Source organism: Macrobrachium rosenbergii, chromosome 50, assembly GCF_040412425.1.
Source record: "Macrobrachium rosenbergii isolate ZJJX-2024 chromosome 50, ASM4041242v1, whole genome shotgun sequence".
NCBI lineage: Eukaryota > Metazoa > Arthropoda > Malacostraca > Decapoda > Palaemonidae > Macrobrachium > Macrobrachium rosenbergii.
In genome coordinates, this window is record NC_089790.1 from 15777501 (window position 1) to 15795332 (window position 17832).

At 36.6% G+C, this 17832-nt stretch overlaps 1 protein-coding gene across 7 annotated transcripts in view; it reads right to left on the minus strand.

Annotated features, from left to right (window-relative positions):
• LOC136832667 (cell adhesion molecule Dscam2-like) overlaps window positions 1-17832 on the minus strand; it is a 787908-nt gene that overhangs the window by 28449 nt on the left and 741627 nt on the right. For 6 of the 7 annotated variants that reach the window (XM_067093969.1, XM_067093965.1, XM_067093968.1 and 3 more), the window contains exons 14-16: window positions 10587-10868; window positions 1577-1699; window positions 964-1155 (exon numbers count right to left, since the gene is read on the minus strand). In XM_067093969.1, coding sequence (XP_066950070.1) covers window positions 964-1155; window positions 1577-1699; window positions 10587-10868 — 597 coding nt within the window. Of the gene's footprint in view, window positions 1-963; window positions 1156-1576; window positions 1700-10586; window positions 10869-10933; window positions 11216-17832 lie in introns of all 7 variants that reach the window. The other variant, XM_067093963.1, reaches the window with a different exon arrangement.

Consider the following 17832-nt stretch of genomic DNA (forward strand, 5'->3'; position numbering starts at 1 on the left):
TTCTTCTTCTTCTTCTTCTTCTTCTTCTTCTTCTTCTTCTTCTTCTTCTTGTATTCCTCTTCCTCCTCCTCCTTCTTCTTCTTGTATTCCTTCTCCTCCTCCTCCTCCTCCTCCTCCTCCTCCTCCTCCTCCTCCTCCTCCTCCTCCTCCTCCTCCTCCTTCTTCTTCTTCCTTCCTTCTTCTTCTTCTTCTTCTTCTTCTTCTTCTTCTTCTTTACAAGATGCCATTACGTATCACGCCAAGGGCCAAGCCACATGAGACGCGGAAAGAGTGGATGAAATGACATAACTTTGAACCTTCCGATATAAGAAACAGTCACACCACAAAGCAGACAGCTTCTTGCAATTGACACATTGCGCAAGAGCGCAAAAGCGACGTATATCACACGATGGACAAAATAAGAGCACAAACAAATAGTATAAGAGGTGTAACATGCCACGGGAGAGGACGCAGACACGAAAATGACAGAATATGACAAACGTATCTTTTGAAAGAGACGAATCTTCTGAACATGGTAGTTATTCAGGCTTAGAAAGGTGACATGAAATGAGCTGAATTGAATTGAACTGAATATAGAATTTGGGCCAAAGGCCAAGCACTTGGACCTATGAGGTCATTCAGCGCTGAAAAGGAAACTGACAGTAAAAAGGTTTGAACGGTGTAAGAGGAAGAAAACCTCGCAGTTGCACTATGAATATAAATCCAGGTATGAAACACGAACACGAGCAGTCTACATACCAATTTTCTTTCTTTTTAGAAAGCTCCAGAATTACTGTATAAGAATACAGGTATGAAACACGTCTTTCTTTTCAGAAAGCTCCAGAACTACTGTATATGAATCCAGGTATGAAACACGAACGCGAGTAGTGTCTATTCCCCTCTTCTTTCTATAATGAAAGTTCCAGAACCAATGTATATAAATCCAGGTAAGAAATGCGAACACGATTAATTTCTACCACTCACCATGCACCTGTAGACTGATGATGGCCGACAATCCAGTCCCAACGCCGTTGTTGACTTCGCAAAGGTAGTTCCCTTCGGCTTCCTCAGTGGCTGAACTGACAATCAACGTCCCGTTGCTCCAAGTTCGACTTATAGGGACGCCCATGACAACATCCATGCCGATGTTGACGTTGTTGTAACTCTTGTCTCTACCTGTGATCAGAAAAAGTTTAAGGAATGTTTTATTCAGAGTCTTTGCCTTAGTTCTTACATCTACCTGTGATCAAAATGAGATCAGAAAGGTTTAATTAATCATGTGAGCGTCTTTGGAATCTACATCTGAATTTGCACCTAACTTACAGTACAAATAACATTTGCCAACTGCTTAAACATCTACCTGTGATGAAATATGAGTTTAGGAATGCTCCCTTATTCAGAGATTGTCTTAATTCTTACATCTATCTGTGAGCAAAATGAGATCAGAAATGTTTAATCAGTCATGAGTGTCTTTAGAATCTACAGCTGAATTTGCACCTTACAGTACAAATAACATTCACTAACTGCTCACAAAGTTGCGAAAGTCATTACTTACGTACAAACATAACCATAGAGATCGACTATCTTCACTGTTTACCTGGTGGGATCTTCTTCCAGGTGACAGTAGGATGCGGGAACCCAGTGGCATGACAAGTGAGGTGGGCATCTTCCCCCCTGACAACACTGACGTCATGTGGCTCGACAACCCATCTCGGTGGCACTGTTGGAAAGAGGGAGGGAAATGGCATGAGATTACGAGGGAGAGATGAAGCTTCTTCTGTGTTGGAAAGAATCAGATCCTTGGATTCTTTTCGAGTTCCTTCTCTCCAACTCAGACTCCTGAGATATCCTACAATTCAGACGAGTGGCGAAAATGTCGTGGTTTGTTTACAAGTTCTATCACTGAAAGTTAAACCCTTTTCCTAGTTTAATAACTTTGGTACTACTTTTCATTTCACGCTGTTTCCCTAGAGTCAATTTAATCCTTCATCTGTTACAGGATCAGTTTCAAAAGATCCTACAATTTTATTTGTCACCAAAGACAAAGTTTTACACCTAAATGTATGCAAAACATCAACTATCCCGCGTACGCTTTTAGGGAGGGAAGGAATACAGAGTTCAGGCCAAAGGCCAAGCACTGGAACCTACGAGGTCATTCAGCACTGGAAAGGAAACTGAGTATAGGTAGGTTTGAAAGGCGTAACAGGAGGAACACCTCGCAGTTGCACTATGAAATAATTGTTAAGAGAGTGTGGGTAGCAAGATGCAAGAAAGATAATATGAATGGAGGTACAGTAAAAGGAATGAAAGAGTGTTGCAGCTAGGGGCCGAAGGGACGCAGCAAAAAACCTTTAGTATTGCCTACAGTACAATCCGTGAGGTGCACGGCACTACCCCTCTACGGGCGCGTACGCTTTTAATGTGCAACAATCCCAGAACGACGGGAAAAGACAGTAAAGAGAGAGAGAGAGAGAGAGAGAGAGAGAGAGAGATTCTTAATGCCTCTTTTCGCCTATATTTTGCTGCACAATATGAACCACTTGCAATGAAAATTCATATATAAAACTGTTTCAATCCTGTATTTACGATACGAAATAAGGAACTACGGTAAGCTAAGGCTACGATACCGACCAATGGCGCCTTGAAAACTGTAAATGTAAAATGAGTCTCAATAAAACAGAAAATAAAAAGTAATTCGAAAATCTTCAAACGAATTTACAAGAGACGGAAGAAAGTCATAAGCAAGGATTTTGTCTAACAAGAAATGATGTTAGATCTATAAGTAGTTTGACATATATCAAGACAAATGACCTAGGCAGGATGACCAGAAATGGGGAGGATTGTAGGATATCAAAAGATGACAAGAGATTTGAGGAATCCTTATTGCCCTTCTGATCGCAGGATTTCTTATATAAAAGATATGAAAATTAATTAGATACAGATTTCTGATTTTAAGGGGGAATACTATAAAATTATTCATTAAAATATTTTGCTTAATTATTTAGCAAATACTGGCATCCCTTCGACTTCGGTACTTATAAAAAAAAAATAATAATAATAACAGAGTATCATAACTATTATTCCTTAAACCATCCCTACTTACTTTTATAAGTATTATCAAATGTTTTAATATTCCTTCTCTTTGTCTTCAGATCTCCATGACCTGACCCTCCCTTCAAAGGTCAACGTACTAAGTTTCATGACCTTACAACAAACATCAAAATAACATATAACAAACTACCCATAATTGTATGGTGTTTTTCCAGTTGAATCAATCATATCCAACCTTTGACACGCATCTAAAGGTCTACAGTGTGCGCAAAATAATTATTAGAAGGAAAATGTTGAAAAAAAAAAATGGTTACTTAATAGCTCTGTCAGATACAGTATAAAATGTGACCTCTGACTTTATTTAGGAGTTAATTGGTTACGTTTTTACATTAACATTATTATAAATTTGACCTGTATCTGACAAGCCTGTCTGAACAAAGTGGAGAGTATTTACAGGTTTAAAGAAATTATTATGAAGGACCAGATTATGAGTCTCTCGGCTTCTAAGACTGTCCGGAAGTTCACTTATATTCAGTCTTATTTATGAACGACTGAAAATCACCCCCCTCCCTAACCATCCCCAAAAACTTTTTGGCCCACCGAGAGCTCCAAAATCCCTCTGCGAACAAGAACTCTCCGAGAGAAAACGGAGGAAGGGGATCAGCTGTTTAAATGAAGTTTATCATAGAAAATGGAGCTGATTTGATCATAGGAAATGGGATCACAGACTCAATGTCTTTTTTGTGGGAGGGGGGCGGGGAGCGGTGCAGAACTGATACGGATGGGTCCTTCCAGATATAGGTCACAAATAAGTACTTTAGGATTAGCACACTCGTAGTTTGCACGAATTTGAGCTACAGGATGGTTTCCTGTGACTGAAATCTTTAGCAAGAATCTGAAGTGCTTTCTCTTCAGCTATCTCTCGTAAGAGAGTAGGAGAACCTTCTGTTGTTAGTATCTATGAAGCAATTATTGTTATTATTCAAAAGCTGAATCCTATTCATGAGGAACAAGCCCACCTCAGGGGCCAGTGACTTGAAATTCAAGCTTCCCAAGAATATTATGGTGCTCATTTGAAAGAAGTAGTGGAAGGTATCAGGAAATACTGAAAGGACAGACCAGTTATTAGAAAAGAAAAAAATTAATAAATAAATACATAAAAATGTAAATAAATTAGAATACAAGGCCGTAGGCCTTAGTTAAATGTACTATAATCTTTCAAAACTGACGCAAATTACGACAGCCAAAGTAGCTGAAAATACTGAAATCACAACGTATTACAATCTTTCAAAACTGAACGCAAACTACGACAGCCAAAGTAGCTGAAAAATTCAGAAAAATCCCGAAATACTTCAGTGAATAAATTCCTCATTCATTCACCTCTACTTCAGTGACGGAGACAAAACCGTCCACACACACACAAAAATGACGAGGTGGGGAGTGGGGAAGGGTAGGGGAGAGAAATATCACCACAAATTGCACTTTTAGTGCATCCTCCAGACTTCTGTTGGGGAGACCTCGAGGGCAGAAAAAAGAATTTTCGTCTTTCATAACTTTCGGTTTTCTATTTTTTTTTTATTGGAGGAATGTTCTGGCTCCACCTTCTGGAGGGGACGAGAACTAAATTTAGGAGGAACAGTAAAAAAAAAAAAAAAAACATATTTCAAAAGGTTTCTCTCAAAACAACTTGATAACTAGAGACAAGTTACAGATATAATCTTCAGAACAACACAAGGGATTTCTCTGAGTTTCTCAGAATATGACAATACAAGACAACCAGTTTCCACTTTCGTTCAGAGAGAGAGAGAGAGAGAGAGAGAGAGAGAGAGAGAGAGAGAGAGAGAGAGAGAGAGAGAGAGAGAGAGGCAGCCACACACAACCTATCAGAGGCAGAACATGAGAAATTAGACAAGTTATTGTTGTTTTTGTTGTCAATAGGACGACTGGACTGGAGCTGGGGATAGTTACTCAGACAACCAGTTTCTATTTTCGCTCAGAGAGAGAGAGAGAGAGAGAGAGAGAGAGAGAGAGAGAGAGAGAGAGAGAGAGAGAGAGAGAGAGAGGAACCCACACACAACCTACCACAGGCAAAACATGAGAAATCAGCCAATTTATTGTTGTTTTTGTTGTCAATACGCCGACTGGGAGAGGAAAGGGGAGTTATTCCACTTGTGGTTTGCGGCCAACGGATGTCACAATCGTTCTGGGAGAGAGAGAGAGAGAGAGAGAGAGAGAGAGAGAGAGAGAGAGAGAGAGAGAGAGAGAGAGAGAGAGCCAAAAGCTTTTTCCCAATTTTAGGAATTTTTCAATTTCAGCCCATTCCTCCTGGAACATACTCTGACGGGGGACTCACAAACTTTTTTTTTATATTCTCTGTCTGGGAACAAAAAGCTTCCCTCTTTTTATTTTTGAATTTTTTTTTCTATTATTTTTTTTTTTGTGAGGTTTTACTTTTGTTCCGCAGAGACAAATTACCTTTGGGCCTTTTCGCTGCTTTTATTGGGTTTTATTTTTTTTTTCTTTGCGGTTTTTAAAAGGAATAAAAGACATTGTAAATGTGAAGTATTTCAAAATACGACTCACAAAATAATTTCCTTAACGTTACAAGGAAATTCACCCGGTAATATGAAGCACATGCAATCAATGTATGCCTGCTGTTTATATAGAAAATACGCTTCTATATCACATTATGAATCTATAGAAAGTATATATAATGTGAAAAAAATAATTTCCTAATATTACAAGGAAATTCTCACAGTAAATCATTAAGCATATGCACTCAATCTATGCCTCTTGTTATATAGAAAGTAAACGTCTATGGCACCCTATGAATAAACAGAAAGTCAGTAGAGCGTATTTTATATGAAAGAATAATGCACTAATATTACAAGGAATTCCACCCAGTAAAGTATGAATCATGTGCACTCAATCTATGGCCCTTGTCTATATAATATGTAAGTATGCTTCTATGCCACCATATGAATATACAGAAGGTGTGTATAGAAAAAGTGTATATAGATGTAAAAAAGTAATTCACTGATATTACAAGGAAAGTATGAAGGATATGCACTCAATCTCTGCCTCTTGCTTATCGTAAGCATGTTTTTAGGTCACCATATGAATATATAGAAAGTGTATATAGAAAGTGTATATAGATATGAAAAAGTAACCCCTAATAATACAAGGAAATTTAACCAGAAAAGAATGAAGCATATGCACTCAATCTATGCCTGTTCTTTCTATAGAAATTAAACGTCTGTGTCACCATATGAATATATAGAAAGAGTGTATAGGAAGTGTATATAGAAAGCAGAACGCAAGAGGAATCTTTACAACTGGGGTTTATCCATTACTTGATGGCAGGGGGAACTTATACGGGTCCATTTTCATTTCATCCACAAGCGGAAGAGGGAAAGATTGGATTCAGGAAATTTACCTCCACACACACGCACAGGCGCGTGCACACACACACACACACGCGCGCGAGAAACCTTATGAATCTTTTACGGTAAACTGCAAGATAACAACTTTTTCTGTGTAAAGGCTATTGCTGTTTCTTTCTCTTTCTCTCTGTCTCTCTCTCTCTCTCTCTCTCCCACACACACACACACAACACACACACACACACACACATATATATATATATATATATATATATATATATATATATATATATATATATATATATATATATATATATATATATATATATATAGATATAGAGAGAGAGAGAGAGAGAGAGAGAGAGAGAGAGAGAGAGAGAGAGAGAAAGACTGACCTAAATTTTGAAGCTCTGTGACCGCCATCGTGATAAAAAAAAAAAGAATGGTAGAAAGCAATAGTTTGAAATAACATGCATCCTATTCTCTCTCTCTCTCTCTCTCTCTCTCTCTCTCTCTCTGTGGACAGGTACATAACATTTAAAAATTCTTTCACAAAACCTCAAGGGAGGTCGACCGGTTAAGGCGACAAAACCTAATATTTTTTTGGCCAAAACTTGATGTTCCTAACTTGTCAACAAGTATATGTATTCGTTCTCTTTCAATTGGTCCGCTGGTACAGTGGTTAGTGTCGTGGTATGCCACTCAGATGTCGCGGGTTCGCGTTTCCCCCAGGGCGATGAAAAATCATTTTCTCTGTATCATGATCAGTTACTGCTGCAGTGTGGGGTCGGGAGGTTAATACCAGCGTTTTTTGGAAGCTTGAATTTCAAGTCAGTGGCCCCTGTGTGCTTGTTCCGTGTGAATAGGTTTCGTTTACTGAATAATAATAATAATAATAATAATAATAATAATAATAATAATAATAATAATAATAATAATAATAATAATAATAATAATTTGTCAGAAAACCTGTAAGAAAACGAAGGGAAACCAAATGGTCTCAAACTTGGTAAATACAGCTTCTGTGTTTCCACAGAGAACACTTCGAAATCTTTGGGAACTTGTTCTTAGCTAAGTATGTTGAAAGAACTGCTGGAATCATTCTTTAACAGTCAAGAATGTAAAGGATATTCTTTGGACGATGTTCTTAGATATTTTTCGAAGGGGTAAAAGCAACTTATTATATCTTATGGTATGTCTTGAATATGCTTCAAAGCAGAAAGATGGCATATCACAGGGACCATAATAATAATAATAATAATAATAATAATAAAAAGGTTGACTAAACAACAACAACAACAACAGCAACAACAATAATAATAATAATAATAATAATAATAATAATAATAATAATAATAATAATAATAATAATAATAATAATAATAATAATAATGCTGTATATTAGGTCCACAATAATATTCAATGGTATTCTTGTTGATTTTATAAAGAAGCTTTTGTAACTTTTTTATAAAATCAACTAGAATACCATTGAATATTATTGTGGCCATGATAAACAGCATGTCCCGTTCTCGATCTAGAGAAGAAAAACCTACTACTACTAATAATAATAAGATTGACTAAACAAAACGATCTTATTAATGGAAAAACAGAGGCTAATATTCCTCCCTTCTAAAACAGGCGAATGAGGACGCATACGTAAAACATGTTCATATACAGAGTTAATGTTTACATATATAAACGCACGAACCGACATTGCAAAAGTAATAATCGACATTATGCAAATCCTAACTAATACTGATGTCACTCTTATCTGCTGTTACATAGACCTCGGGAATCCCAAGACGACGTTTCAAATCCTTGGGGAATAACTTACAGCCCAGGTCTTAACCGTTTGCTTATAACCAAGGTCCTACGACCTTTACTTATAACCAAGGTTATAAGTCTGACAGGGGGAATCTCTTCAGCGAGCGTACGTTGCTCGCGGGAATCTCTTCAGCGAGCGTATGTTGCTCGCAAACGTATAACAGGGGAGTAACAGAGGTCATTACAGATGTACAATACGAGCAAGCAGGTGTAATTAGAGACGTACCGGCGAGTATCATTATCCTAATGGCCTCTGACGTCTTCGAAAATGATTTTTGCTGAGAATTACGTTTAATTCTGCCAAGAGCTTTGTTTGTGGTTGGGTTGAACATATTGTGAGTTGTAGCTTGCGACTTTTGAAAGTATTATTTATATATAAAATTCGCTGAAACTCTGATGTACATTTATTAATAAATTGTTGAAAAATAAGGAAGGTTTGGTCACTAACAAAATTTACTTAGAACTTATACGGTCTGCATCAAAACAAGCGTTTGTGTGCTTTTATAGAAATTATTTTAAAAAAGTGGGTTTTGTCACTAACGAGATTTACTTAGAGTTTACACGATCTGTATCGAAACAAAGGTTTGTGTGTTTTTATATAAATTGTTTCAAAATAGTGGGTTTTGTCTCTAACGAGATTTACTTATAAGTTATACGGTCTGTATCAAAACACACGTTTGGGTGTTTTTTTTAATTAATTGTTTTAATAAAAGGAAGGTTTGGTTCTGATGAAACAATGTAAAAAAAAAAAAGACAAACCAATCAGTAACACTTTACGAATCAAGTTTATGCGCTCGTTTTTCATCCAAGAAAAAAAAAAACACATACACACAAAAATAAAAAAAACACAAAAAAAGACAAATCAATCAGTAACACTTTACGAATCAAGATTAAACGCTCGTTTTTTGTCCAACATGTAAAAAAACACACACACACACACACAAAAACCACTTTAAAATTCTAAAACACTATGGCATCACAACAAAAATCAACTGAAGAGAGGAGAGCGTGAACTAACTCTATAATCCAGAGCCTTTAATGAAGAGCCCTTATTAAAAAAAAAAACTCTATGTCCAGGTTGCTATAAAGAGGGGATTCCATATTGGTAATGATTATTCATCCTCGTAAAAGACCGTATTTAAATAAATAGTTTTTTTTTTAAGTACAATGAGTTAAACACACGCAAGGAAGATTCATTTTCGTTACGAATGGAGATATTTCGTGTGAAAGGGATTTACGAAATGGTTCGTGTCTCGTAAAATTAGGGAAATATAATAACATGTTATCTGTTTGCAAGTTGTCTATGCAGAACTCCTGTCTAAAATATTAATCAGTTATCATATCATAACTAATTATGAGATTAACATACATTTAAAATAATATTTTTTTTATTCTAAATGTCACAGAGAGAGAGAGAGAGAGAGAGAGAGAGAGAGAGAGAGAGAGAGAGAGAGAGAGAGAGAGAGAGAGAGAGAGAGAGAGAGGAGAATTCACATCAACAAATTCTGGTGCTAAAGGTGGAGAGAGAGAGAGAGAGAGAGAGAGAGAGAGAGAGAGAGAGAGAGAGAGAGAGGAGAATTCACATCAACAAATTCTGGTGCTAAAGGTGGTATGAGAGAGAGAGAGAGAGAGAGAGAGAGAGAGAGAGAGAGAGAGAGAGAGAGAGAGAGAGATTTGTTACAACTAATTCATATAACAATTAAGAAGAAATTTTACTAACTAAACATTCTAAACGCGTTTCCAATGGGCTGTTTGTGTTTAGATACTAGTAACCTAACCAAACTAAACCAATCAAATGCAAAATTTGGTTTATTTTCGTATTTGAATTTTAAATAAAAAAATTTGAGCCTTGAAAATGAAGGCTCCAAAAATAATGAGCTGTGAACCCATTGGAAACGTATTCACGGAAAAGTGACGGTTCTTAGGTGCTAAATCATCTCGATATAAGTGCTTAGGTGCTATAATTTCTCGATGTAAGTGCTTAGGATCTAAATTACCTCGATATAAGTGCTTAGGTGCTGAAATATCTCAGTATAAGTGCTTAGGTGCTAAATTATCTCGATACAGGTGCTGAAATATCTCGATATAAGTGCTTAGGTGCTAAATTATCGCTATGAGAGATTACGTGCTAAGTTGTCAACATAGGTGCTTAGTGCTAAGATAACGACAGGTGTAGTAAAGTGCCAAAAAAAGAAAAAATACCAAAATCTAAGTGCCAAGTCATCAATCAAATTCTGTGCAGTGCCTTGGTGGGGAGGTTGGGTGGTGCTCAGGTTATATAAAAAGGTGCCATCAATCAGTGCGCTGGTTTTCGGGCGTACAGTTGGGGCTATAAATTTTGTACGTTACCGCGCACGAGAAGCTGCGCAGTGTAGCGGACTTCCCGCGCCTCGTTTCGTGCAACGCACGTATAGTTCCCCGTCAGCGTCGGCCTAACCTGCGTCAGCACGAGACTGGACGAGAAAGAGTCGTGCTGGCTTATCTGGAGCTCAGCAGACTGCTGGAGAGGGTGACCATCCCTCAGCCACAGGAGGGTTAAGGGCGGGTCGCCCGTCTGGACGGCGCAGGTCACGGTAGTCCTCATCCCGGAGACCAGAGACCCGAAGTCGAAGGGCTTAATGGAAGGGGGCACTGGAAGAGAAACAGAATCACTGAAAATCATTTCCCTTCGGAGGATAAAAACGCCAGAGGATTACCGTGGACGTGTAGGGACGCCGTGTGGGTGACTGTAGCGGCTGGGGACTTGGCCTGGCAGGTGTAGTTCCCCGCGTGGTGGGGCCGCAGTTTCTCGATGAACAGGGCCAAGATGAATTCCCCAAGGGGAGATTCTTTGACCCCTGGTGTAGCTGTGGCTGGCGCGGAGTTATGAAGCCAGGTCAAGGACACAGGTGGGTCCCCTTGGACGACGCATTGTACAGCCACCCTGGTCCCTGCCTTCATCGATTTGGGGAAGGTGAAGGGGGCTACCTGTGGTGGTTCTGTAATAATAGTAATTAGCAGTGATCATTTACATTAATCATTCAAGGACTGTCTGGCAAAATTAAATAAGTAAATAACGAAATTAATAAATAAATAATACGGATCTAGCCAGTCCATACCCGCATTGCTGTGATACCCTTCACAAGACATATTTACATGACAACAAAAGTAATTCACTATGAATGGAAAGTAATTCACTATGACTGAAAAATAATTCACAATGAATATCAAGTAATTCACAATGAATGAAAAATAATTCAGTGTAAATGCAAAGTAATTAAAAATGAATGGAAAGTAATTCACTATGATTGAGAAGTAATTCACAATGAATGAAAAGTAATTCACTATGAATGAAAGAAATTCACTAGGAATGAAAAATAATTCACTAATAATGAAAGTTAATTCACAATGAATGAAAAATAAATCACTATGAATAAACAAAGTATATACAGACGCAGATTCACACATGGTATTTATAATTCTCAGAAGAAATTGCTTTTTTATACTTAAAAGCCTTAAATGATTATATATAACACATGAAAATAATATTAAAATAACAGTGGAATACCCATTTACAGAAACTAATATAATCTAAAGAGAAGCAAAAATCATGAAATATTCTGAGATACTCAAATCGTAACGAGGAGATAAGGAATACCCAAGATCTTAAAAAGTACCTGTAAAAATATGATGTAATAAGCAAAATACCTGTAGTATATGAAGTATATTTATATGTTATAACGGAATGCATCATAATAATCAAAATAAAAACAAAGTGAAAACGCTCACACATCTCTCTCTCTCTCTCTCTCTCTCTCTCTCTCTCTCTCTCTCTCGCTATATATGTGTATGTATTTATATATATAATTATATTTCTGTACCTATCTATTATATATATACACACCTATATACGTATATATAAATAAACATATGTATATATACACATACATACATGTACATTATTATATATATATATATATATATATATATATATATATATATATATATATATATATATATATATTTGCTAAAACGTACTTACCTAAACTTGTCATCTTAATATTGGGAATAAACAGATTAATATTAACTACATTATCATAAAATAATAATAAAGCATTAATCCTCATCTTGTTCATGCATCCCACCGAATTCCGAACAAATACTTCTTCTCTCCACAAATTCCAGAATTTCCAAAGATTAAATATGATAACCTCGACCTCATCTTAGCGAGAATAAACGGCCTCATTACAAGCGTATCGACTGCCATAATGCTACGCGCTCAGAGGAGAGTGGCGCTAATACAGTGAAATAAATACAGGTTATCAAAATACTGAGGGTGACGACGATACGGAAAACTGAGCGAGTTGGTGGTCAAATTCGCCTACGCATAGAAAACTGAGACTAGGAGGGAAAACGGGAAGCGGTGATAATGATTCTTGCCAACATTCATAACATTCTTTTAAACAAACACACACACACACACAAACGCACAAACAGTTAATAGCCACACAATCATAAAGAGCGCACCTTATAGAACCTTCTCATCAATTTTTTAATGATCTTATTACTCAAGAATTATCAGATATAAGTAGAACCAAGATGCTGCGTAAAATATAATTATGCCCCTATGGAAGAATCCCTATAACTAACCCCCAATCAGCTCTGATTACCCCTATTGAGAGAGAGAGAGAGAGAGAGAGAGAGAGAGAGAGAGAGAGAGAGAGAGAGAGAGAGAGAGAGAGAGAGGCAATTTGAAATTTTGATGAACACAGAATTATGAAAAAACTCTCTTATACTTTAAACCATACGAGCAGCAAAGAGAGAGAGAGAGAGAGAGAGAGAGAGAGAGAGAGAGAGAGAGAGAGAGAGAGAGAGAATGCACACACTACTCGTACACGAAAAGTACATTAGGGGTGTACTATACTTCGAAGAAAAAGGCGATTAAGAAAATAGGGCCATAAAAGATGTGATGAAACAATGGGGGTATTGTCTCTGAGCAAGTGAAGTTGCCAGGTAAGGATTTTGGGGGAACTCGAGTGGAGAAAAACAAGGCCTAAAAAAGGCCTAAGGGCATAAGCCGCCCCCCAGGGACCCCCTCAAAATGAATGGGTAAGGGGAGGGGGAAGGATAGGCCATGCTACAGAGAGAGAGAGAGAGAGAGAGAGAGAGAGAGAGAGAGAGAGAGAGAGAGAGAGAGAGAGAGAGAGGGAAGGTATAAGGGCCAGTGTTCCATTGTAAGTGATTGTAAGTAAACACCCTTCTTGTTTTTAATTCACTGTAGTATTTACTTGGGAGTTTAGGCTTTTTAGAGATCAATGACCTTTATGGGATGATGTAGCACGTCCAGTTAAAAGTCGAGGAGAATGCTACGAGCCTAGAGGAACACCAGAAACTATACATCCCTGTAATAACAGTAGTGCTCATTAAAATTACTCTTTGCAATTTATTAATTAACAATTTAAATATAATACTAAGAGGCTGTCCATCAACTCCCACCTGTCTACTTTTACAAACAGTGACCTTATGATTAACAAGGTCAAAAGCAGAGTTTAAATAATGACCAATAATATGACATTAGTGACTAAAATCTAGGGTTTTTTCAGCCAGTGCAAATTGAGAAAAGAGGATTACAGCTGGTATAGCTTAAGTTCTACAATCTAGAGTGAGAATTATATTGATGTACGCGATCCTTTGCCATGGTCAAAGGAATGCCAAGGTTAGATAGAGATGCCAAAGTCAGATAGAAATGCCAAGATCAGACAGAAATGCCATGGTCAGATAGAAGTGCCTAAGGTCAGACAGAAATGCCAGAGGTTAGGTAGAAACGCCCAAGGTCAGATAAAAACGGCAAGGTCAGACAGAAATGCTAAGGTCAGATAGAAATGCCAAGATCAGACAGAAATGCCCAAGGTCAGACAGAAGTGCCCAAGGTCAGATAGAAGTGCCCAAGGTCAGATAAAAATGTCAAGGTCAGACAGAAATGCCACGGTCAGAGAGAAATGCCAAAGTCTGATAGTGATACCAAGGTCAGATAGGAATGCGAAGGTCAACAGAAATGCCAAGGTTTGATAGGAATGCCAAGGTCAGACAGCGATACCAAGGTCAGACAGAAATGCCAGGATCAGACAGAAATGCTAAGGTCAGATAGGAATGCCAAGGTTAGATAGAAATACCATGGCCAGATAGGCATGCAAAGGTTAGGCAGAAATACCAAGGTCAGATAGGAATGCCAAGTCTGATAAGAGAAGAACACGTTCTGCAGAATCACTTTCATTTCCGTGATCACTGTAACCAGGAAGAATTGGTAGAAATAATTTTCAGTCCAAATTTTTAGTTCTTAAATCAAAACTATTGCCATCGCTTTCCAAACACCCACTGCACTATACGACCATCGAATGCATAATACCCTTTGTAATACCACAAAAGTGAGTGAGTTACAGAAGAAAAAGGAAAGACTATATAAAAAATTCATTCCGTGCAAACCAGCACAGCCATAATTTGCATCTCAGCGTGACGCTCCCAGCACCCGAAAACAGAAATGGGTGGAGTGGGAAAAAAAAGGAGCATTTGAATCCACGCAGAAACTCAAATGCTCCTGTCCGCGGGAGCATTGTTCATCTAAATTGCGCTCCTTCACGTCTGAAAGCTTGGACAAAAGCCTGAACAAAAGCTGGAACAAAAAAAGACGGGGAGAGGACACAAGGGACAAAGACTGCCGATAGCACGTTGATACTCAAAGGGACAGGTGTTTGTGTGTACGTGTGTGTGTGTGTGTGTTTGTACGTACCCCTGTATTGCAAAATCCTGTACATAAAAAATGCACTAGCAAACATTATAATGTGTACTTATAGAATCTACTGATCGCTATTTACCAAACACCTATATATATATATATATATATATATATATATATATATATATATATATATATATATATATATATATATATATATATATATATATATATATATATGACTTTTTATCACATCACCGTGATTCATATACAATCAGTAAGCTACAAACGTCCTTTAAAATCCAATTCATGAATTGGATATTAAAGGACGTTTAGAACTTTACTAATATATATATATATATATATATATATATATATATATATATATATATATATATATATATATATATATATATATATATATATAATCATAATAAATAATCGCAATGCCCACTTCACCTCTCCAAATTCTTCACACTATTTTGGATACTCTTGTCACTACAATGCCTTAAGTCTGTTTTGATTTCACGCTATCTGAATTAATTACGTAAGACTTTTCATCAAAACGATTAAAATCTGCTTATTTCGTACTTGTAAACATAGCCTATTCCTGCTAATTCTTCAACCGAAGTATATGGAAAGATATTTCTGTAAATCGGAACAGCTTTTTACAAAGCAAAAGTCACTCATCATTGGATCTATCGTAGCCAAATCATGACATGTGCTCTTTAGGTGTTAGAAAATCTCTGTTAGCTTTTGGTAACTTGAAAATCTATTTTTTTAATGTATATATGATAGTCAAATTTGCTTTTATTTATTTTTTTTTTATTTACAAACACATCATTACCTGCTCACTTATATTTTTTTCTGAGAAAATTTCAAAAGCTAGATTTACAATATTCCATATCATATGTAACTTATGACTTGAGACTGCCCCGTAGGGGGGGCGGCGGCGAGTGCCGTCAGCTCACCTCATGTGGTGCACTGTAGGCATACTTAAGATTCTTTGCAGCGAGCCTTCGTCCCCCAGCTGCAACACCTTTCGTTCCTTTTACAGTACCTCCTTTCATACTCTCTTTCTTCCATCTTACTTTCCACCCTCTACTAACAATTGATTCATAGTGCAGCTGCGAGGTTTTCCTCCTGTTACACCTTTCAAACCTTTTACTGGAACATTTCAGCGCTGAATGACCTCATAGGTCCCACTGCTTGGCCTTTGGCCTAAATTCTATATTCAATTCAATTCAATTCGACTTCAGAATGGATAAAATTCATCCTCGTTGTTTCGAAATCCAGTCTCACAACGAACTGACGGAAGAATGCAGAACTGTCGCAAAGCCTGGAACTGAATTTCACTGGTAACGCCAAGTATACCAACACTAATTACAATCGTAATCCTTACCTAATGGAAATTTGGGAGACACATCTCTCTACGGAGACACTGAATGCGATGGGATGAAGAGTAGGCAGAGAAGAATAATGATTAGTGTAAGAAAACGAACTTTGTGGTCGTTACGGTCTAAGATGCTCACGGAAGTCAATGTAATAAAAAAAATACATATGGATACAGTAATAGACGTAATGCATGGTAGTAAATTATGCATTATTTTCACTCGTGTTGAGTACTTTTGTGCGTGAATGTGTGTGTATATGCATGTATGTATGCATGCATGTATGTATGTATGTATGTATGTATGTATGTATGTATGTATGTATGTATGTATATATATATATATATATATATATATATATATATATATATATATATATATATATATAGTATATTATCCACATATATATATATATATATATATATATATATATATATATATATATATATATATATATATATATATATATATATATATATATATATATATATATATATAATTAACCTAAACGAAATGTTATAAACCATTCAACCGAAAGGATAAAAAAAAAAAAATAACACGCCACCCAAGTTCCTACAGATGCACGCACGCAATCACGCACACGAATAAAAATATTCAAAACTAGATAAAAGTACGAAAGAAGAAAGAAATCAAGAATCAACCAGGATGTCACTGAGCCAACATAAACATAGAACATAGTTGTCCAGTACCGAACCATATGGATGACAGTGGATGCGTAGCAAACGGGTGACAAAAAAAAAAAAAAAAAAAAAAATTGATACACTCTGACGTATCTGGAGTGGCAGGACAATGCAATGGCACTGTCGTCGCTTGCAAAATGGTGATGATGGTGCCATGGCTTACAATAGAGGTTTGGGCCAACCTCCCATTACGGCGACCTGTGCTGGACATCTGGGTTTTTGTCAATGGCACTCTGGAGCCTTTTGATTTCTCTTTCTTTCTCTCTTTCTTTTTCGCTGGGTTTGAATATTTGTGTGTGTGTGCGTTTACTCGTATGTATGTAGTTATATATATTATATATATTCATGGATATTTATATATATATATATATATATATATATATATATATATATATATATATATATATACATATATAAGTATAGATATACACAAACACACACATATATATATATATATATATATATATACATACACAAACACACACATACACATATATATATAAATATATATATATGTATATATATGTGTGTGTGTGCGCTTGTGTATATTACTGAAGCGGAAATTATGCTACGGACTATCAAGTTCATTTTGAACCATACCTGTGAAAAATCTAATTTCAGAAAAGTGAGTTAATCACTTCTGAAATCTTTTCAAAAAGATTTTACGGTCAATGGCAAAAAAAAAAAAAAAAATTAATCCAAGGACAATGAGACTAATTTCACAGAAAGTTATTACATAAAGATATTGAAATGACTAAGTAACTTACTTTTAAACTTATAATGGTATGAGT